At 38.4% G+C, this 23,977-nt stretch overlaps 1 protein-coding gene across 1 annotated transcript in view; it reads left to right on the forward strand.

Moving 5' to 3' along the window:
- Window positions 1-452: 452 nt before the first annotated feature.
- TMEFF2 (transmembrane protein with EGF like and two follistatin like domains 2) overlaps window positions 453-23,977 on the forward strand; it is a gene marked incomplete at both ends in the record, with an annotated part of 221,059 nt that continues 197,534 nt past the window's right edge. Inside the window, 4 exons of the mRNA XM_080797869.1 lie at window positions 453-624; window positions 3,022-3,131; window positions 10,661-10,790; window positions 15,525-15,551. Of these exons, the coding sequence (XP_080653995.1) occupies window positions 453-624; window positions 3,022-3,131; window positions 10,661-10,790; window positions 15,525-15,551 (439 nt within the window). The remainder of the gene's footprint in view (window positions 625-3,021; window positions 3,132-10,660; window positions 10,791-15,524; window positions 15,552-23,977) is intronic.

Here is a 23,977-nt window from a genome sequence, read left to right on the forward strand (position 1 = left end):
CACGTGACCTCGGGCGGGCTGAGGACCTGCTGCTTCCCCAACGCCAGAGGGATGCGGGCGGCAGAGCGCGAGCGGCGGCGGCGGGGCCGGGGGGCGCCCTGACTCTGCCTCCGGCCGGCCTCCGCGGACCCCGCTCCTCTGGCCCCGGACTCGCCCTCCCCGTGCTCCGCGGCTGCCAGAGCCCCTCCCTATGGCCGCGGCCCCCCGAGGGTCCGGCGCTGCCGCCCGGCGGACGACCCTGCGGCTCCCGGGGCTGGGCCGGGTCCCTGGATGTTTCTGAAACTCCCGCGATCATGCGCGGGTCTGGCCGCCGCGTCCCCGTCCGCTGCCCCTGCCGCCGCCGCCGCCCGTGCCGCCGCGGTCCGCGGGATGCCCAGTAGCCCGCCGGCCGGCCCCCGCGACCGCGCGCCCCTCGGAAGCCGTTGGCCACTGCGGAGCCGCGCGAACTAGCCATGGTGCTGTGGGAGTCCCCGCGGCCGTGCGGCGGCTGGACGCTGTGCGAGGGCTTCTGCTGGCTGCTGCTGCTGCCCGTGCTGCTGCTGCTCGCGGCCCGCCCGGCCCGGCTCGCGGCGTTCCCTACCTCCCTGAGCGACTGCCAGACGCCCACCGGCTGGAACTGCTCCGGTAAGCGCGAGCCCGGCCGCCGACCCCGGCCCCGCGGCGCGGGCGCGTTTCCGGCGCGGACCCGCCTGCCCTCGCGCGCGCCCTCAGCCCCGCGCCTCCCGCCGCCCGACCCTCCGAGGCGCCCGAGCTCCGCCCGCGGGGGCGCGGGAGCCCGCCAGGCCGCTGAGCGAGCCGCGGCCGCGGGGCTGGGGGCGCGGAGAGCGCAGGTGCGCGGACCCCCGCAGCCGTGCCCCGGGAGCCGCGGGCGCCGTGGGAGATACCGAACGGGGCGGTTCTGTGGGTCCTCGGAAGCAGCCCCGGTCCTGGGGGAGAGACCGAACAGAGCCTTCCCCATCACTGAAGAGAAAAGTCTCGCTAACCCCAGCGAGAAGCAACTTTATGAGAAAGAACAAGCGAGAAAGCAATAAATCAAATAGTGACTGCGGGGGAGACCCGGATTCCGGCCGAAGTGCCGGGAGGCGCCCTGGTCTCGCGTCCGAGAGCAGGTCACACGGATTCTCCAGGAGCTTGGGTTTCAGGAGAGTCGTTCTCTCCCTCCCTCCCTCCCTCCCTCCCTCGGTGACTCCCTCCCTCCCTCCCTCCCTCCCTCCCTCTCCTCCTCTCTCACATCCTCCCAGTCTACTTGGCTGCAAAAGACGGTGTTTCTGCAGCCCGGAGATGCTTCTCTCTTGCCTCCCTAAGCTCCTAGATGGTGAAGGGAAGTTGAGAAAAGCTGCGTTCGTCGGTCTCCAGGCCTGGCTGGGCACAACCGAGCCAGGCAGGCTTGTGCGCAGGCGGGCGGAACCGACCCGGCGGACGCCGACTCCATTTCTGGGCAGGCTTCCCTGGACTGGGGCAGGCTTCCCTGGACTGGGGCAGGCGCGCCTCTTGCTCGCCGGGGTCCCTTCAGAGTCTGAGCCGGGGAGCTTGGCAGACTTCCCTACGCTGAAGCCTCCTAATTAAGCCCGGCCCGGGGATGGGAGATGCCGGACCCTGGGCTGGCTTCGCGTCTCGGTATTGCAGCCCGTAGTGTACCCTGGAGGGATCGTGGGGGTGATTTCACTGGCATTCTGAATTGCGTTAACATGCCTGGGTATTGTCCCCTAGGTCTGCTCTGTTCTAGTTTTAGAAGTGTGCATGTAATTTTTCATCTTCTGTAAATATAATTCTGCTGCAGTTAAATCTGGCTCTGAATAAAGTGGCTTCCAGGGATGTATGCGAGCTGAAGTGTGTGTAACTTTGGAGAGGTGGGAATGACCAACTGTAACTCATAGGAGGAAAGAACCTGTAGCCCTGGGTTGTTGCTGATGGAAATTCCACGAGGAGATTTTTATGCATCCTTGCAGTTTGTGCTTTTTTAAAGACTGGTTGAGATTTGCAACCTTATCAGATTTGGGTCAATAGATTGCCTTTGTTCTGTTTTTGGCAATTTCTAAATCTGGTATTTTTATAAAATTTAGCATGTTTATGTCAACTTGTTCATGGTTCGTGGGTGCATATATGCTATTTTTGAAAAGCTGAGTTCCGCTTTACGGGTGTCTAATCACTTTTTAGGTGCTTTATCATAGGCATATTAAACAACCTGCAAAATGATGTGTTTGAAATGGTCACAGCTTTGTAGTCCAGCATGACCAGTTTGCTTCATCCCAAGTATCACGTCGTGTTAGGAAATAACTAACTTAAATGTGAAATTGAGGTTGGCAATTAAGAAATTCATTGTCAGCCAGATATCTTAAGGAGATCTGCAGAAACTAAAGAGAATAAACTTGTTTTCCAAGCAGATCTTCAAGAACCTGGCACACCCCTGCACCCGTGTTAACTTAAAGGTGATCAATCTTCATTTGAGCCAGACAGACCATCACAGAAAACACTGTGCCTGTTTATCTTTATTATTGGGGCTTTGTTTCCTCTTTGTCTGGAGAAATTCCAAATAGAGGGTTGTTCCAGACCTTAAAGCGAAAGAATGATTAAGAATGGAGAAATGGTAAAATGACACCCAGAGACCATCACCAGCTCTTTTCTAAAACGTGGAGTTTGGGGCTCATAAACTATAGTCTACTTAATAAGAAAAAAATAAGGAAGCTAGGAAGCAAGTGTTAAACCCTTATTCACTGCTGCCAGTATTAACCCTGGTCAAAATAAAATAACAATAGCAAAAAAAAAAAAAAGAAAGAAAGAAAAAAAAGAATATTAAAAGAGAACTGACTAGAAAAGACTTGTGAAGAAAAGAAATGAATATTGATCACTGAACAGATCTTGGAGGTTATCAGCAAAGAATGACCTTGCAGTACAGCCGTGGTTATTGGAATTAAAATTTAGAGCAATTCTTTTAAAGCTTAAGATAGTGTTTTCTTTTTTCCTTTTTTGCTGAAGTCTATAACATTTTTTAATGACTGGAGCATTCTCTTTAAATTTGAGGTTATGATGACAGAGAAAATGATCTCTTCCTCTGTGACACCAACACCTGTAAATTTGATGGGGAATGTTTAAGAATTGGAGACACTGTGACTTGCGTCTGTCAGTTCAAGGTAAGAAGTCTGATTTTTGCATCTTCTTATTCATTAACGAGACTGCAAAGGAGGGATCTCCCTTTACAACCCATCACCTGGCAATTTATAGCTATGCAAGCTAAGAGGAAAGCTGGCACCAAGCAAAAGTGCTGTACTGCCAAGAGAGCCAACGGATGTCAAAAAGACATAGCTTTTTGGAGAAATGTGTATGTCAGAGTTACAAATGCCGGTGGAGGTAGAAAGCTGCAGGTTGTTCTTTTGCTGTGTCGGAGGCAAATTATGTCTATGTGTCCCACCGAGCACACATTTTACAAGTCAGCTGCTGGGGTTAATAGCCAAATAATCAATGGGTAGAGTGTGGATTCATACGTTTGTTCTTTTTGATTGGGGCTATTTTGTTTTTTAATCATATTGCTCTGTTTTAATGGCTTTGGGTTCTATTATCCAGGCAAGCTGGTTAACTATTTAAATGAACTCCTTATTAAGATGACTTCAAAACTGCTGTGCTAGGTTTTGAAATCATGGAGCTTATTATTATATGTCAACTTTCCATGGGTACCACATTCAATTACAGCTGAATCTCCCAGGAATCCAAAAAAGTGCAAATAGCCGCAAGTCATTTCATAAATGTTAGAAAAATGTGCTGTTGCATGTTAGAAAAATATTTTTTTTTTTTTTTAAAGAGAGGGACATCACAGCACTGGTATCGTCAAAACTAGGTTATGAGTATCTACTGAAGACAGAACTCTTCACGTTATTATTACAGTCATCATCTAACAAATGCTTTATACCGTGTAAATTATAAACCTTCTTTTCTCTCAAAATGTTTATACAAGCATACATACCATCATAGGTGTTGTACTAATGTCTTATATTCACCTTTGAGTGCTGTTGAATGTTTTATTTTTTTAAAGAGTTTTCTTTATTTATTTGACAGAGAGGGAGAGAGAGGGAGAGAGCAAGCACAAGCAGGGGGAATGGCAGGCAGGGGAGAAGCAGGCTCCCCACTTAGCAAGGAGCCCGATGTAGGGCTGGATCCCAGGACCCTGAGATCATGACCTGAGCCAAAGGCAGCAGCTTAACCGACTGAGTCATCCAGGAGCCCCTGATTTTTTTAAATATACATGAAATCTAACACAAGGTTCAACCAGGAAATATGTATATGGAAAACTTTTCCAAGGTTGTAAGCAAAACTAAAAAAAAAAAAAAAAAAGACAGAAAGAAAGAGAAAAAAGGCACAGAACAAATGAAAACATTAAACTCAACTTCAGATCTAAACAATTGTTATAGCAGGTAGTATTTAGAATTGTTGATGAAATTAAATATTTTAAACTGATTTCAACATCCCAGTGAGAGAGATAAGGGAATTCATATTTAAATATAGTTTGAATTGTTTGTAGATAAGCTCAAAGCTGCCTGGACGTTATTCTTTCTAAGAAATAAAACAACAGATATTTGCAAAGTGCACCACCTCCTGGTAGGTGAATATTGACGTGACCATGCTACAGTCCTTCAGACCATACTATAGTGTTAGAAACATACTTGTGCACGTTTAGCGTGCACGTGACACCAACCTCTAAAGTCTCCAGCCGCACTGCACAATGTAGTGATGTTCTTTCAATGAACTACCTGGGAGAGACGGAGCATGGAAGCTCTCCAACTCATACTTCCCCAAATGTTAACTAAAGAGAAAATACAGGTATAAATCATTAATTAAAGGCCCAAAGGATCTTCTGGATTTTCTCCCCTTTCAGTTTGTGACTCCCATAAATTTGTCTTACTTTCATAACTAAGGGTAGACATAAGAAGTGAATTCATCAACAGTATAAAATGAACCAAAAAGAATGTTCTTCAGATGGAAAACCATAGTTCTAAGATTTCAACGAGAGGAAAATAACAGAGTTCACAAAATTCTAAATGGTTGCCTGCTACTAAAAGGGACGTATTGTTCAGTTTTCAGATTCTACAAAGAATTCTGGTAAAACTTCTACCAACAAAATATATTTGTGTTTTTCATGCTTTGTCAGTCAGTTACATTTGTCACTAATTTAAATACTTTTTGAGTGGAGTAGATCGAGGAGTGGGCAATGAATACAAGTTTGAATAAGAACCTAAAATGTAATTTTTTCCTAATGCCTGTAGCATTTAAATTTATTATGAGGTTACTAATGCCATTAGCTTGTGCTTTGTGATAGTTGTCAGTGTGTTAAGAGAAAATAAACATTTCCTTCCTGGAACATTTAAACTCTACATGTACCAAGGATATAGAATGGTTGGATTAAGTTGAAGATCAAAGAAAATGTGCAAGTTGTGCAAAGAATACTTAATAGGATATTTTAGGCTAAGAGTATCTTGATTCAGTCCTTTCCAGGACATTCCAATGAGTTTGAGGTTGGTTGGTTGGTTGGTTGGTTTCCCTGTATCTGATGAAAAGGGAGATGTCCTGATAATCTATTTTCCTATATACTATTCTAAACTAGCTGAGGTGATCTAGTCTTTGTTTCTCCCGTGTTTACAGATACAGTCACACAATTTAGGATGCAAACTGTGGTCATTCTAGCTGAGAGAGAAATTTCAAAGAGAAGTGTACATATGTGAAAGTGTACGTATGTGAAAGTGTACGTGTGTGATCTGTTGTTTGCCAACTTGGAGCACTGAAGTGAACATATATTTGCCTTCATTTCTCTTAGATGATTGAAAATAAAAATATTCTCCCCTTTATTTGTTACAACTGAGTGAAGCAATTATTTTCTCCTCCTTTTACAGATGAAAAAATTAAAACCCCAAAATATAAATAACCATCATTAAGTGGCAATGTTAAAGTAAGAACCTAGGGGCTTTGACACCAAATCTAATTTTCTCCCGATACATTATACATCCAAACGAAAATATCGGTAACAGCAACAACAATGCCAAGTTACTGTAGACAACTCAACATCAAAGATAGTACGACAGCTGATGTTTGGGGATGAGATGAGTTCCAGAAACGGCAGAACCTGGCTCCTATCTGAATATCAGACAGCGTGCTGGTCACTCTTATAAGTCAGTTGTGGAGAGAAAAATTTAGAGACAACTAGATGGATGGTTGGATGGATGGATGGATGGGTGGATGGATGGACGGATGGGTGGGTGGATGCGTAGAAGGAAGGAAGGAACCAAGAAAGGAAGGAAGGTACTTATGTAGTTATTCATACATAGCATCGGTCATGCAATGACCAAATACCAGCTTATAATGTAAAAATATGGTGAAGCCTTATGTTTTTTAGATGTTATTTATTTTAAATATTCACTATTTGTATTTGACAAGCATGCTTTAGATATACAGTTGTTCCACTTATTAGCACTGTATAACGTTGCCCAGAACATAGTGGCTCAAGAATAATGAACATCTCCTTTGCTCCTGAATCTACAATTGGACAGGCTTAATGGAAAGTCCCATCTCTGCTTCCTTTGGCATTAACTGAGAGAAGGAGAGAACTCAAAGGCTTGGTTCTGCACTCTTCTCAAGGCTCCCACTCATATATCTGACTGTCAGCTGGACCCCTTGGTCCTTAATGTGGATCTCTCCATATGTGCTAGTCTGAGCTTCCTCATACCACAATGGCTGGGTGTCAAGGGCAAGCATCCAGACAAAGAGAAAGGGTCAGATAGAAGCTCTATCCTTTAATGACAGAGCCTGAGAAGTCACACAGAGTCACTTCCACCATAGCCACAGGCTTGCCCATCCTTAAAGTCGTATTTTCTTTCATTTAAAGAAATGTGGTTACAGAGAAGAAAAAAGTTACTTATGGAATGATCAAAGGATTGGAACATGTGCAGGTTTTTTTATCTTTTTCTTTTTTGGAAAAGAAACATACCATATCCTAAGCCATTATTCTTAAGCCTTTGACAACTGGGAATATAACAAGAATTCACTTAACATCTGTGGAGTACCTTCTACATGCCAGACTCTGGAAGGTGCCGACAATCTATAAAATAGAAGTTATACATAGCTTCTAGATGCTGAAATCTCAGCTAAAAGAAATCTTTATTAACCAAACAAGCAATAAATCATATGAAAAAACTTCTCACATACATTTTTTGTTCACTTGTAGTAAAATGAATTCCATACATCGTAGAGTGTCAAGTCATTGAATCTACTAGTGTGATATGTAGCTACTTTCTCAAGCAATGTGGGCTCTTTGAAGCAAAATCATGCCACTGGAAAACACATATTTAGAAAATAAACTTAAGATTTTTATAACATCCTGAGAAAAATAGAATCACTTTTCCCCTGAGAGGAAGTTTGTACAACACGTACATTTATGGGTCGAGCCATCTGGGCCCGAGTGTTGGTTTTCCTCTTACCAGCCAACTATGTGGCCTTTAGCAAGTCACTTAACATCCGAATCTGTCCCTTCATCTGAAACTGAGCAGTACCATGATTACCTCTAAGAACTATTTCCGATAATTTGGCGTATTTTAACATAATACTTAGCTTATTTTTATGCATAGGGTTATTCTGTTTTCCTTTATTTCTCTAACTTGAGATGTGTGCGTTTAGTGTCTGTGTTAGATGGTGTGCCAACTATACTCAAATAAAAAATGCTTGTCATGAGAGACAAATAATTTACATTTCTTTTTTTGAGGGAATATTAAGAAGTATTTTAAAAACATGATTCTGTTAATCCTCCCAAATGCCCTAGTTAACCATTTCAAATGGGGAAACTGAGCTATAAACTTGTTAAATATTTAATAGTTGAGTGATGTGTACAAGGCCCTACACCAGGGCCGTGAGAGAAATTGGAGGAACCAGGACCGGACTTCTGCTCCCGAGCCGTGATAAATTAGAGTTTGCTTCGTCCTTGTATTATTCATATCAATGAGCGCAAGTCATGGTACTAAAGGCCAAAAACATCGCACTGATAATCTACAGTTAAGCTCTTTTCAGCTCCGTACAAATCTCCCTCTTGGCTTGTGCACGGAACTTGGCAGCTCTGTTTTTCGCACTGTTCACATTTGGCTTCCTGCATCCCTCAGAAGTGGCATATGAGTGCTTTATCAGTTTATTCCATATTTTAAGATGCATATCAGCATTGTGTACTAGCACTTGACAGAGATAATAAATACTTCCCAGCCCTCACCCCCTGTCCACTGGCTACATCTGAGCGTTCTGCAGAAGTAGATAGGAAAGATAAATAGAGCAGTTCCAGGGATTGGAGAGAAGATAACGTGGACTCAGATAATCTACAGAGTGTTGTAAGCAGGTTTGAAGATGGAGACTAACAGGTAGCCAAAGACAACAAAGCTAGTACCTGAACGTGAGAAGCTAACTGGTCCAGCCAACACACTCCTGTTGACTGTCTTCTGCCTCCTGGAAGTGTCAGCAAGTCTGTGGACCATGATATGTCACCAGTAGTTCGCTTCTTTCTGATGCCTCCCCCAATAGCTCAGATACCATTTTAGTGTTAGTGCGTCCTCATAAATCCTCTCCGGCCCCAAACGCAGCGCATTTATCAAGCACCTGTCCATCCACCTGCCTCTCAGACTATGGTTCTGACATGAGCACCAGCCCCATTTAGCTGGTGTTCCCTCTGTACTACTCACTGGAGAACTCAGCTCCTCACTGACATTTTGCCGTTGCCTTTTTTCTTTAGTAGTGGGAATGATTTTGGGTCCTGTGGTAGGTCAATTCTCAGATGTAAGTTTAAGCATACATATATATTCAGAAAGCTTGTGGAAGACAGCCGTTATGCAGGTATCACCTGATCAAAAAAGAATGCCTAGTGGGAAAAAAAAAAAAAAGAATGCCTAGTGAGTAAAAGATCCTTATTAGTAAAAGTTTCTAATCAAAACAGTTTTAAAATGCAGTCACCCAGATAGACTGAGTCTGGGAGCCAGTAATGTAACTGTGAAAAGGAAATACTACATAAAGGGCTTCCAGAATATCTAGATTAGAAATTGCAGAAATAAAGATCTCAAAAATGTGTGATATTTAAAATATTTAAATCATTTTAATCACATGTAAGTAATTTCTAAGTAGATATGACTTCATATTTAAATCACTGTGTTAGCAATTATGGAGATCATAATATGAGTGTCATACAATTTGGATTTACTATTGCAAGGAAAGTATATCACTATTTCTAAGCTGTATTTCAGTTTTTCAATAACAGATACAAATAAGACTCATAAAATAAGACTTTCACTTCAAAGAACATTGGCTTATCCCATTTCATATATAAATTACTAGGATGATTAAGACATTGTTACATTAAAGCAAAGATTAAGAGATAAATGGTTGATGGAGAAGGAGAAAATACAGATATTCCAAGGAAATAGACTAAAAAAATAAACATCAGGTTTTTATTATAAGATTATAACCTTATTGGGAATTCGTTCTTTTTTTGGCATATATCTTTGAGTGGAATTTAACTTCTGATAGAGTTGTAGGTTTATTATCATATATATTAAAACTTTCCTAACATCTCACTAGATCATTGGTTTATTTTGTATGTGTTATAAATTTACAGCCATCAAAAATCCAAATATTTTAATAAGAACTGGAAAACAGAAAAGTGTTTCATATGCATGTGTATGTATGATTTGCTTTACTTAGTTTCCGGCATAGGTGGGTATTTTTAAATAATCATCTAGGTCATTACATTTGTTACAGTTGAACAATGAAACACATTAGTAGTAGTAATCATGAAATAATCACATCTCTAGTGTAATTAGTAGGTATAGGACACGGCCAAATATCTCTAATACCTTGGAGTGTGATTCTGTTATGATGAGTGTACCCTGTAGGTTGCCTAATTTCCTTTGTAAAATTTGTACTTTTTATAATGAGGCTGTTTTAAAAATGAACTTTTCCCTTTATGAAACATATATTAATAGTCATACTTTTCAGTAACCAATAAAGTTTACATGTGCTTCAATACTTGTTGGTTTTCCCCCCCTGTATTCCATATTCTGTTGTTTTTTTCTTGCATTATATCTGGCAATATCTAAAGATATATGATAAATTAATTAGGAATCCAAATGTCTTACCCAAATATTTAGAAGTTTGTAAAGGTTAAAATTAAACAAACAAACAAAAAACATACTAAGGGGTAACTGGTTTCATTGCTGTAACAGCTGTCTACTTCTGCTCTAACCACAGATAGGCATTACCTATTTTTCGTAACTTTAATATTATAGCACGTTTTGATTTTTTCCACCAAGCCAGATGGGTATATATCTGAAAAACAGTATTAAATAATGTTGATACATTTGTTGCTATACCTTTTCAGTATTGCTTGCCGAGATCACTTTGCTGGAATTACCTGATCAATTTAGAAGCTTCCCTCCCCCATCTGAATCAAATGACTGATTAGCTGATTTGACATTACTTTTGTGTATCTTTGAATGATGCCCTTGCAAGGTCAAAGACTTTAGTGGATACAGTGGAGATTGCTGAAAATGAACACAAGTGCTTTCTTTTGTAAATGATTATTTCTCTTCAAGGTGTCAAAGGTATGCACACTCCAGTGCTAACCATGAGCTTCTGTCTGTGTGTCCCCCAGTGCAACAGTGACTACGTGCCTGTGTGTGGCTCCAATGGGGAGAGCTACCAGAATGAGTGCTACTTGCGGCAGGCTGCCTGCAAACAGCAGAGCGAGATACTCGTCGTGTCTGAAGGATCCTGTGCCACAGGTATGTGTGCGATCCTGAATGCTCCCTGAAACCTTTGGAACAACGTCTTGCTTTTTCTGTTATGTTATCTCTAAATAAATAATTCAGACTATATATACTGGCTGGATAAGCCTCTCATTCTTTTGTACAAAGCATAGATTATTCTCATTTTGTCTTTTTTGCATTTCAAATCACTTCTGGAAGAAAGGGAAAATCTGCCACAAGGATGTTGATTTTAATACATATGTTATTTAATGAAGTGCAGACAGTTGAATAATATAATTAGAACTCTAGATTTCCTGCCTAGGTGCCAAACGGAGAGAAACATATCTGCGCACACATGAAGTTGGCTTGTTTGTTTTGAACAGCAGCATCGTCTGCTGGAGGGCAGTTTTGCAGATCCGGGTTTGAAAGTGAAAATGTGGGTAACCTCAGCAGCACAATAAAAATGTTCTTCCTACCATTTAGCTGATTATATTGAAGAATGTTTTTGCGAAAGACAGCTATCCTTTCTAACACGGTTGGCCTGGGATTGCACAAAGCTCTATAGCTGTCTTTACCAAGAACTCTCTGAAGGAAGGGAGAAGACTGGCTTCCCACGCTCTTCAGTTTTCCAGGTCTTCCTTTCATGTACACGACTGTTAGAGCCGAACAGCATTACGGGAAGAAAAATAAACAAAGGGAACAAAGCCCAACTTGATAGTGCAATGCCTTAAAATAAAGCTGAGTTTACAGGTTAGTCTTGACGTGTTAGAATCACATATATTAAAGAAACTTTAGTGTCCATGATGGTTGTGTTGAATGACACATAAGCATCTTTCTAGAAAGTCCTAATTTCTGAGGAATTGGATGGCATAAGCATATCAGGGAAAAATAATAAAGACACAAAGTATGAACTTCCTTCAAAAGTGAAAATATAAAATAGTGCCAGGAAAAATCTATTTTATTAGATAGATAACAAGTACTAGATAACAAGTATTTCTTTGGTACCAAGTTTTTCTATTCTAGAGAACTGTGGTAAAACCCGTGTGTATGTTGGGGCGGTGTGGTGACTGAGCAAAGAGACAGGCTTGTGTTCTTTAAAAGACCGTCTTAAGTCTAGTGATTGTTAGTAATTGATAGTGTTCCAAATTATATCCATGACTATTAAAGTTCCTAAGAATTAGCAAAAGAGAATGGTACTATTACTACATCATGATGATGTAGGCTTTTTTGTTTTCATTTTGCTTTTTAAGTAGCCTTTTCTTTAATATGATTCTTTGCCTCATAAAGTGAATGCCCTTCCTGGTGCCTCACTTCCTTCTTATTTGCTAAAGCAAACAGATCATGGCCGCTCCATTTGTCTGAGAAGTAATGAGTGAAAGTGACAGCAACAGGGGAGAGTCGGTGGACTTGCTTCCCCAGTAAGGAGGGAGGAGGACCAGCATCCTACTCTCATGGTACAGATGGGGGAAACAGAAAGAAAAACAAGGAGCAAACTAATTATGAAAAATCAATCTGCCATACCTATGGAGAAAATTTAAAGTGATATATTAAAACAAATTGCATGGGAAAAAGATTTGGAAACTCTGACTCTGAGAAACCGAGCATGATGGAGGCAAACACCAGGGAATACTGAGGAAAGGGTTTGTCTACTCAACGTCATATAGGATACCAGTCTGTCTCTGGCAGTAGCAGAATGAGAATCAGTGGGCAGTGGTCAAAATAGAGTTAGAAGGTCATGGTATGGCTAACAACATTTGGTACCCAAATCTATCTTTCTTGACTTGCCAACCTCCAGGTTCTTAAAAGCTCAGGCAATCACCTTCTCCTGGTTCATTCAAGTTTTTACATGCTAGTCCCTAATGTGTTGTTTATACTATGAAAATAAATGCTTAGCCAAGTAGAACATTTAATCACCATTGAGTAATCCATATGAAGCTGATTCACATACCTAGATTTCTGTAGGATTTAATTAGCAAGCCAGTCTTGTTCAATGTGTCTCCCACTGTATTGTAAATCTAAAAGATTTTTGATCTGAATAATGATGGAGGAACCAAAGTAACTTTGATTAACCAGGTCTGACTGTAAATAATTTAGAGTTCTAACTTTTGATCTAAAATAAATTCTCTTTCTTTTCTTTGTGGATTTTCCATTTATTTTTTAATGCTACTTGACACTGAATAGAGTTAGTAAATTGTGATCGCTAGGAATGAAAGGCAGTAGAAGATATAACTTTATTATATTTCATTGAACTTACAAGTCTTTTTTTTTTTTTTTTTGGTCCAAAAATGGTTTCCTTTTGGACAGTCTGCTCAATAGCCTCACTGTCAATTTTGTGTTTTTGTATTATAAGAAATGCACTCACTAGAAGCTGAGACCTTCAAGATTAAGAGCACGACTTCCTAGGTGCTTCCGTCTCAGCAGTAAGACTTGAGCAGGCCACTTGTTCATCTTCTACTGGGGAAGCCGTTAAAGCTTCCCGCCACTGTTCCGTGATGGCGCGGCGGACTCGCAACTCTTTCCCACCTGTTCTTCCTTCCTTCCCTACTTACCTAGTTTGGATCAAAGAAAACAAAAGTTGCCTTAAGATCCATGCTCCTTGCCTTTTTAGAAAGATACGTGAGAAATGCAAGCCGATATACCACTGCCTTTTTTTTTTTTTTTTTTTTTGGCTTTTCCCAGGCCACATGTATTTATTAGAAAAACCTATGGATGAATAAGTAATCTGTCTATTCAAAGTCTTAATTTTTATGTTCCAGATAAATAAGCATTTAAAACTTGCTGTTGTGCAGTAAGCCTCATAAACACCCAATGAGAGGGGCATTACTATACTCACTGAATAGAGGACAAATAAGCTTAGGAAAGTCAGATAACATACCTTATGTGATCAAACAATGGAGGTTTAAACCTGTAAGCTTTTATGTATTTCCTCTTATGTGCATATAAGTACAAAAAGCTGAACAAAACTTGGTTCTTAATTTAAAGAAGTTACAGTCATAATGAGGAAAAAAAAAGAAACTATACATTCAGCCAAAATACGTGACTACATTAGTGCTATAATAGTACAACCTGTTAGCCTCTGATGACTGTAAGTAATACTGAATTAAACTTTCAAATTAATTGAAATAAATTTAGTTAAAATTTTAGCTGTGAAAACATACAAACATTGACCATTCAAGCATTGTCCCATCCAAAAGTGATGGTGCCATGGGTTATGATTAGGAGTTCAGTTGACAGGACTGTTCTATTTTGGTAACAAATCCTTCGGCCCTTCTTGATCTGTTTTCATTAAACAGTCAAGGCATATATCAATATCCTTATTTGATTATATATTTGCTAAGAAGGGTTTTTATTATAAATTGTTTTACCAATTAGCTTGCCTTAAGGAAAGACTCTGCTGGCCTAAAGACATATGTATTAGTCACATTAGCAGTTAATAAATAACTTGGCTTTCTGGTTTTAGACAGTGTTAGACCCCATAAATTTAGTTAATATAAGTCGTCACCAAAGCTTTTCATTTAAACAACTCCTCCTTCATGACACCGCTAATGCCTAACATGATGATAAGCATGACTGTTGGGGTGGCATCCATTCTTCCATATGTCAGCATTCTGTGCATTTTCATATGTCATACCATTTTTTATACCATGCCTCTCACAAACTGTCATGGAGGCAAACTAGTAGAAGTAATGGGGGGTTCGGTTTTTGCCTTTTTTTTTTTTTTTTCTTAAAAAATAAAAAATCTGAAGCATCAAACACAAATTCCTGGAAGTGGCATTTGGTATAGTTCTTGAATCCTGGTTGAGATTTCGGTGTGAGACGTGGGCATTTCAGATAGAAAATACCAATATTAGTCTTATTCCTTAGTATTAACATTAAAAATACAGAATCAAATGTATTTAGAATGAAAAGAAGTGGGAAGGCAGAAGAAGAATGATGTCTACACTTAACAGGTAGAACCAGATGGAAAATGAATGGTCTTGACTCCCAGCTAGAAAACTGGGTGTCTGTGGGAACCAAGTTGTCAGAAATAGACAACTTTGACCAACTGCAATTATATAGGAAGGAGGGGAGAGAAGAAATAGAGAGAATTGCAGAAGGAGGGTATCGTTTTTTTTTCTGCCAGCATCACTAAGGGAGTATCCAATTTTAAGCACAAAGACAAAAGTTAATCTCCCTCTTCTATCGAATTCAAAAACAAAGGATGTTGTTGGTAGCAAATAAACTCATCCACAATTGTGGTATTTGGAAAACATATTAGCAATTATATAAAAAGATAATCATCTGTAAACTGTTTTTCTTTTCGTGTATATGCGATTTATATAATATAAGCCTTAATTATGAGTTTATTTGCCACATGCCTTAGCCTGTTTAATTTCTGAATCTCACTGTTATAAACATTTCATTTCTAAATTTTTTTTTTTTTTTTTTTGGTTAATGGCACCAAATTCATCCTGGTTAAAATAAAAATGTGACAGATTTTACATTGTCAATTTTAGAATGTAATAATCAAAATAGGATATAATATCAAAGCTAGATAATAGTTTTTTACGAAGTTTAAGAATGAAAATAATAGAAAATTTATTTTACAAGTTTACATTATGCAAATTAAATTAAATGGTTGTGAATATGCACTTTCAGATTAAGTATTGTTAATTTTCTCCATTATATGACTGTCTTAATAAAGGAAATAAACATGAACTATATAAAGTCATAAATAGTTTTTGAATATGTTTTTCAAGCAAAACCAAAGTATTTCTTTTCCCCTCCCAGATGCCGGATCAGGATCTGGAGATGGAGGTAAGATTTGTCTTTTTATATATTTGAAGACTTACGTGTGGATGTTATTTATGGATGTTTACTTATGCATTTACCGTTACAGATATCTGAGACAAATTCACAGTTTGCATTTTAGGAAAGAGGCAAATGAAAAAGTATTGTTCTACTTATTAATCAAATGTATATACCATGTAAATTATTTAATAGATCTATGAATCTTAGTTAAGAACTTTATCTCATCTAATCTTTCTTGTTCATTTATTTGTTTGTGCCTGGCCTATCTTTGAGATAGATATGCATGTCAAAAGCTCCTAATAGAAACTTCCAAGGTCATTTGGCAGGGAAAAAAGAATTTATGAAGAAATCGCTTAAATATTGAGATTTAAAAATATATAATATTGCCCTAAATTGCCAGGTATTGATGTTAACACATACATAACTATCATGTAAACAAGGTCTTAATTATCAGATCAATAAATTGAAACTAAAAGCTTTCTTTTAATAAAAGAAAGTAAAAATGATTAACAGAATTTAAGCCAATGAAAATAATTTAGTATCTTTACTTCTTTGGTTACATTAATATATTTTTACTAAGTAAGACATGTTTTCATTATTAAATTATGTGTTTAAGGACGTATATAAGATAAAAGAGAGGCAGAAACTTTTAAAATCTGATCTGATGAACTGCCAACTAAGACTTTATTTATGAATTGAATCTTCATTGTAAATCTCCTAAAATGCTCTTTCAAATGAAATCCAAACAAAATTCCACCTTTATACACAACAAGAAAAAGAATTAGATAAAATTTCTACAAGAAAAATAAAAAGAGAATGTATAAAAACATGCATTCTTAAGGCCTTCCTTAAGTTGTATAAAATGATCAAATGTATGATTCTAAGTAAATTTTAGTTTTTAAACGAAGAATTTGATAAAAGATAAGGAAAAGAAGGTTTCGGGTTCAAGAAAGATCTGACTTAACACCCTTACCTGGTTGGGGCAATACTTAAGGGATTTAACAAGGTGCTTTAGGTAACGAAAGGCTCAACTAGTTTAAATAAGCATTAAGCAGAGAACACAATTACAACAAATTATTGGAGCACAGGTTTTTTTCCCCATAAAGACAAAACTGAACAAGAATCAAGATTTATTACCATGAGAGCATAAAATTTATTTCAAAGTCACGTGACACTGGACAGTCCTTTGGTGTGAGGACAGTCTTTCACTACTTCCGAGAAATTGTTTTCTTGCCAGCCCCTCTGGTTGACTAATACAGAATCCCCAAGAAAGCCTCTCTAGCTGTTTGAAAAGAAGAGCTTAAGAGAACAAACGAAATCTTAGAGATAAAAAGAAAGGGAAAAAAATAGTTTCTTGAGGAGATATTTCACCATTGGAATACTAAGGAATTAATCAATTTTTAAAGTTTTGCTTTTGGACGGGAGTAGTTCCTATGCAAAATCCCGCTAGTTTCCTAGATACATTTGGTCTTTGTATATAGATTACCTAATTCTGCAGATACTGTGTTGGGTTTCAGCTGTGCCACTTTTCATGCAACAAGTCTTGTTAATTTTTTAGCATCTTCAAAAACAAAACAAGCTAGACCACAGAACACAGAAAATCTTCATTGCTCTATTAAAATGTCTTGATACACGTTTTTCTGTTTGAGTCCCCTGTCATATCACATACCATTTCTTCATTTTAATTGATTTTTTTGAAGAAGACATAGTTTAAGCAGACACTGGTTTCCAGCTTTCATTCATTGTAATTAGCTCACGCAAGTGAAAATGAAATCAACTTCACTCTTCCTTGTTGCATTCTATACTGAAATTTGGGTTTCATTATGTTATCCAGGGATCTAAATAAGGTAATTTTTTAGGAAATAATTTTGAGGTCAAGCATATGATGCTTATAACTTGAACTTTGTATATACGTGGGAAACCACTTTCCTTTTCTTATTTTCTTCTCCTGTTTGCTCTTTACTTTTTCTTTCAATAGGTACTTTAGAGTAACTTAAAGGGAAAAAAAAACTTCTTAATGATAATTGCTTTAGAAAAAGAAAAGAACATACAACCTATTTAATTCTTAGTTGTACTCTTTTTAAATAGTTGTTCTGAAAGTTGTGATAATGAGTATTTACTCCTACTGCATAAACTACTTTTTAAAATCAGAGACCAGTTTTTTTTAACTAAATTACTTTTTTTCTAGTCTATGACTTACATTGCTCTGAAATAGTAATGATTTTAATTTTCTTTAATTTTTTACTCTATTACAAGATGCCAAAAAACCTGAATAACTATAACCTAAAAACCTAGGGTAACCTGCAGAATTCCGATTCACATATCCATTGGATTGTACATAAAGTGTATTTGACTGTGTAGAAGATGGACTCGCGTCTGTATTCTGACGGTTCTTATTACCAAGGTATCAGAGGAGCCAGAATCAGTTTCCTTTGAATTAACCAGAAGTGATTAAATTACCTGTGATTGTTTGGTTAATACATCAATCCTAGCTAGTGATTGTTCTAACTGGCCTCTGTAGGATATATTCTCAATAATGTATATTTAGTTAATAATTGGGGCATCTTTGCAAGCACTTTGGGTGGTTAATGATTATTTTTCTAATTTCTTTTAACAAAAGTTAATATAATTCCCAACTGGAAAGAATTGATCTGAATAGTGAAGTGAACAAATTTATTTGCAAAACACATTGTATGTGTGGCTATTATAAATGTTATCATTAAAACTCCAAATCCAAAATCACTTCAAACTACATAAATTTTTTACTCTTTAAATATTGTCTTGTGTTTTTAAAATAAATTTTATACTAGCAATGAAGATTAGACCTGATTACTTTAAAATAATTTAAATTTAACCCATTTGCACAAGAGCATATCTGTCATTTATTTGAGGGAACATTTTTACTACAATAAGAAAGGGACATAAAGGTTTCATAACATTATACATATTTTATAGGGATTTTTTAAAATTTTAACTATCGGTCTACTTATTTAGATTAAATAGTTCAAGGGGCTAACTTCATTTAGGTAAAACATGTTTACTATGTCTCCAGCATGAACTAAAAATGTGCGTTTACTTATAAAGGTAGTCTGTATTGCATACAAATCTTAAAGGTTGGCTTTTCCCATGTCAATGACTGTATCTTCTTAGTGTTCAAGGAAACTCATTAATATGAAGAATCATTTTGTATTATTAGTTTTGAACATAAGACTTGCTGTTTTCAGGCAAGAAGTTGGAATTCTGTTTTCAGACAAAAGTTGGAAAGGCGTCCACTTCAAACACCCTTTTTGGATTAGACTCACACTTGAAAAAAATCAGGATAAACTATAATTAACTATAAATGTGTCCTATAGGAAGGTAATGTGTGGACCAAATTCCAAAGAATTTCAGAATGTAGTTGAAAGAAAAGGGTTGGTGTTTCAAGTACTTATATATATGGAGATTTAATGTTGTAAATAAGAAAACGGGTGTGTGTAGGAGGGATAATAACATCTTATCCACCCACGGACTTCCTTAAGCAACAAATACTGCAGTAAGAAAGAAGTATTAAAGAAACTCCTCTCAAAATCCAGGGGTGTGTGGGTGGTTAAAGGATAATTTTTAACCCCTGCTTTTCTCTCAGTCTTTTCGTCATATTAGGAAGACAAAGCTCTGAATATTTTCTGTTAGTCTCTCTAAAAAAAAATTTCTGGATTGATTCGATTTTGGATAGATTTTAAAAACAAAAAATAAATCCAGTAAAGTGAAAAGTATATTTTAACTATTAAAACAATTACAAATGTATTATCTTGCTATATGTATGGGAAAATCCACAATTAAATTTTAATAACATCTTATGGGAAGTTTTGTGATGACATCTGTAGAAATGAAAGGTCTCTAAGGTATAGTGCATGGATACCATGGGGATATTTTCATTTCATCAAGTTAGAGGAAGCACTGGCCCTTATTATAGAATTTATATAATCACATAGTTTTAAGACTATTATTTAATAGGTGACTGTCAGATGTGTATAGTAACAAATCAAATTTATATCCATTATTAATATAAAGACTGATATTTAATATCCAGATAATTGTGATAACTTCACTGTGTGAAACCAATTATGATATATTTTTATTTAATGCAAAATTGTCCTGTGCAAATTAACTGTATAGGGTATTACTCAGATGTCTATAATAATACATTTACCTTACATACATTTTGGATAAAGCAAGAGATGTTTACATTGCAACAAATTTTAGACCCTAAACCTCTATTTCTGATTATGTGGTTTGCTAAAAAGTAGCGAACAGTATTGTAAGAAGTTTGAGAACCTAAAAATTATTTTTTAAAAATCCATGTTTCTAATCTGAATTTGATGATATCCAGGAATTTCGTTGAATTGAACAAATCTAATATAACCTAGTATTGTGGTAAGATTTCTGCGGCAGTAACAATGAACATGACACAGTGTTTTACTCTCAAAGAGATTACATGTAAATTCTCTTCTCAGCACACAATGGGAAAAATTATGATTCTAATTATCAAAAGAAAAATAATCCCCTGCAGAAGTGTAATGTTAAATATACTGTAAATAACAAGAAACTGAATATTCATTCCATAAAATATTCTTACATAAGGCTCAGTAGTTTTTCTCTTCCGTGTTGCCGTACACACTCTCTCCTAACCTCCGTCTGTACCTTCTCTGCCTTGCTCTCATGGTCAAGATCTCGCAAGCACAGTAGGCCTCACCATGCATTTTCTCCACGACAGCCAAAGTCGGACAGGCATCAGCTGTAAGCAGCTTCAGCTGAAACACTGATTTGATAAAGAAATTCTACCACGTACGCAAAGTCTGAGGTTCTTCCAGAGAAATGAGCGTGGGGGGAAAGTGGAAACTCCCCTCGCTTTGGCTGCCCTGCCCCTGAGACCCGCTCTTTTGCCTCAGGATGGGCCTAGAGCCCCCGGCACTGCAACGGAAATCCTATCCCTGACCTTCCCGGGTTGCAATCCATTTCACTTTCTCTTTACCTCAAAGAAGAGCAATATTGCAGTGGAGTGATGAAACAGAGATAGAACGAATGAGGAACACGCGATGGATAATGAGATCGAAAGAATTCAAAAAGCGAACAGAAGAGAGGAAACAGTGAGAGGAGAGAGGAACCTTTGTTACCAACTTGGCTGTGCTTTGTTTTCACACATGACTACCCTCTTAAAAAGAAAAATAACTTCCCCCCCAGTAGAATAGTAATAGTTCTCTGAATTTCTTGAGAAGATGGCTTGAGGATGTCAAATGGATGCTACGGACTTTTGTCTGAGTCATCTATTTGGGTTTTTTAAAGGCGTATCTAGGAAGAGAAATGCAATCATTGTGTGCAGTGTGATAGAAATGGCTTTGGATTACGAATCAGAAGATACGTATTCTAAATTTTTAATTGGCTTGAAGGATGCCTATTTGATCTTTACTCTCAGTCTCCTTGGAGAATCGTTTCTCTTATCAGTAAAAGAGAATACTATCTAGTTATAGGAAAGATGATTATAACAAACTAATGCAAGGACCTTTGAACTCCAAAAAATTAAAAATGAAATTAAAATAATTTATATTACCTTTGCTCTTTATTCTCTCTTATTCCAAGAATATAATTTCTCTGAAGAGTTTAATTAGAAGTTTGAATCTTTTACTCAGTTATTTTTAAGTCCGTGGTGTAAAGTGTCGATGCTGAGATGATAAGAACTCCACAAACCCAACCGCGGCTCTCAGCATTGGGAGGAGGCAGTTTGCTCTACATCTTGCAGGGAAGTGTGATCCGTGTTGGTATCGGAGGAGTTGCAGGTCCACAGATAGGCAAGAAATAAGGAGTCATGTTTAAAATTTCAGAACAGTAAATAATTACTCTTGAAACTATAACGGCAGGAGTATTGCCTCCACAGAAAACCAAAAAGGAAGGAACGGCGTGCGTTCACGATATGAGGGGTTCAGTACCCTTACAAGGAGGAATTTCCATGAGGATTCTAAGCACTGCAGAATTTCTCGAAGGGGACTTGAGCTTCTTAGAGATTATTTCAAAATAGATGGAAAGATTTTATTAGAGTTCCCCTTGATGTCAGAGCACGATTAGATAAATCTGTAAGGATGTCTATACTCATTTACAACTATTTGTAGAACACTCTATGGTTTATAAAAAGCACTACGATAGCATTAATTTATTTGTCCACAATAACCTTTGGATGTGTGAATGGTGACCATGAAGGATGAACAGCTCACCCACAAACCCGACAACCGTGAATATGATAACTGAATCAGTCCTTGAACTCCGAGAATGAAGGAGCTGATAAGGCACAAGGTTACCCTACCTCTGGTAGCAGCCGTTCGCCACTACACCAGACCCCATATTCTGTGGTTTATATAAATCATAAATCCTACCAACAATCATATGAGATTTCACTATCCCATCACCTTGCCCCCTTTCCACTCTCATTTTTTTTTTTTTTAATTTCTGAAATCATCTGGTCTACTCAATGCTGTACTCGAACCACTATGGGTTTTTGTTGTTGTCTGTTGTGTAAGTTAACCATACGCCTCAGTCCATGATGATGATGGCTGTTTTTCCTCTTCCTTCATCCTCCATCCCTAATGCCATTCCTAAGCCAGGAACGCCCTATATTTCAGATTACTGGTGGTGGGAGGGGCAGGTACGGTTATGTGTGTAGCAGCAACAGGTAATAATTTAAAATCCGGATCTTGCCCGGGTTTCCCAGGAAGTGGGCCTCGAAGGTGAAATTTGTGCATTCAAAGTGTATTGAGTAGTGGTCTCGAGACAAGCGTCTGTGGAAGGATGGAAGGTAAGACTGCTTGGAGGGAGAAGCTGAACTGGTGCCGTTAGAAAAAAAACAAAACAAAACACCACTCCAGGGCCGCTATGGAGCTCTCCAGGTGGGAGGGCCCCTCGTAGTGGTGCTGAATCAGAACAACGGGGCTGGCCTTCACATCTCGCCACTGGCCCCCATGATGTGGGAAACCCCAGGAAGGGGGCGTTGCGTTGGTCCAGGCGGCGCTCTTTAGATGCACGCTAGACCTAGGGAGAGATTCAGCTGTGAACTGTCTGTATACAACACTCCCCGTAGGTGAGAATGGGAAAATGTGAACATTGTATCATGGCATCCTTTATAATCTGTAAAATTTAAAACGAAAAAAATAAAACAGCATTTCTGCTAACTCTTCTTACAGAACTTATTTCTTGTGAAGAGTAAACAATAAGCAAGGGAAAATACAGATGGTCAAACGACTTCTCTGTAGTGGGGAAAAGTGGGATAAGGAAAAGTTGTGTGTGGAAGGGCGTGGGGGGGGAAGCTACTAATTAGTTTAGGGTGATCAGGAAGGCTTGGACAAAGATAAGGAGGAAATGAGGGAGCAAAACTTGCAGATGAGAAGAGGGAGGGCATTCTAGGACAACTGCAAATGCAAAAGCATCCCTGGGTGATCCAAGGGTGTTAGTTGGACTAAAGTGAGGGAGAGGGCGCTTCAAGAGGAGAAGAGAGGTGGGGATGACCCTGTAGACCGTCACGCAAGCCTCGGTTCTTCCCGTGAGTGAACTAGAAGTCACTGGGAGTCCAGAGCAGAGAGAATGTTGCGATCCGACTGGGCACTTTACAAGATCTGTGTGGACCGTGCACTGTGTTGAAGTAAGGGAGGAAGAGAAGAGAGTTTCTTTTGTCTGGTGATTGCTGATTCTCAGGAGTTTGTGGTTTATTCTCTAGAACACCTCTTGTTTGTCCTAGGTACATCAGTCTGCTGCCCATCTGAGGGGCAATGTCTGTGGCCCTTTACTGAACAGATATTACAGGTTCTACCATAGTCTAATCCTTTTTTTTTTTTCTCTTAAGGTACTTTTTATTTGGGGTTTTATTTAAGATGTCCTTCTTCTGTTTTGATATTTTTTAGCAAGCAAAAAAATTTCACTTGTTACCAATACATAGGAATTTCTCTGTGTGCCACAGTGCATGCCAAATTGCACTGAATTGGTTTCAAATTTGGATTTGAAAATATAGTGCTTTTTTTTTTACTGTACTAAATGTACAATACATATTGTAGTGTATGATTTTCAGTGTGTACTTAACAAAGAGCAATTTCATTTTCTCTGGTAAATTACACAGTTGTTATAGCTTTAGAATTAAAAAATCCAGAAATAAATAGAAAACAATGTTTAAATAACGTTAGCATCCTGGTTCAATGAGTCAAACCGAAAGAATCATTCCAGAGTCTGTCAGTTAGTAAACTCGTTCAGAAAAATCTTACAGTTTTGTACTCCTTACTGATGTCTTTGAGAAGAATAAAAGGGGAGCTAACTGGGTTTTAAATAAGGTCTGATGCTTCTAAGAGTCTGTTCTTCAAATGGATCATTTAAACTGAATCTATTCCTAATTAAATATTTCTTATAACCTTAATCTTTTC

Source organism: Martes martes (genome assembly GCF_963455335.1).
Source record: "Martes martes genome assembly, chromosome: 3".
Lineage (NCBI taxonomy): Eukaryota > Metazoa > Chordata > Mammalia > Carnivora > Mustelidae > Martes > Martes martes.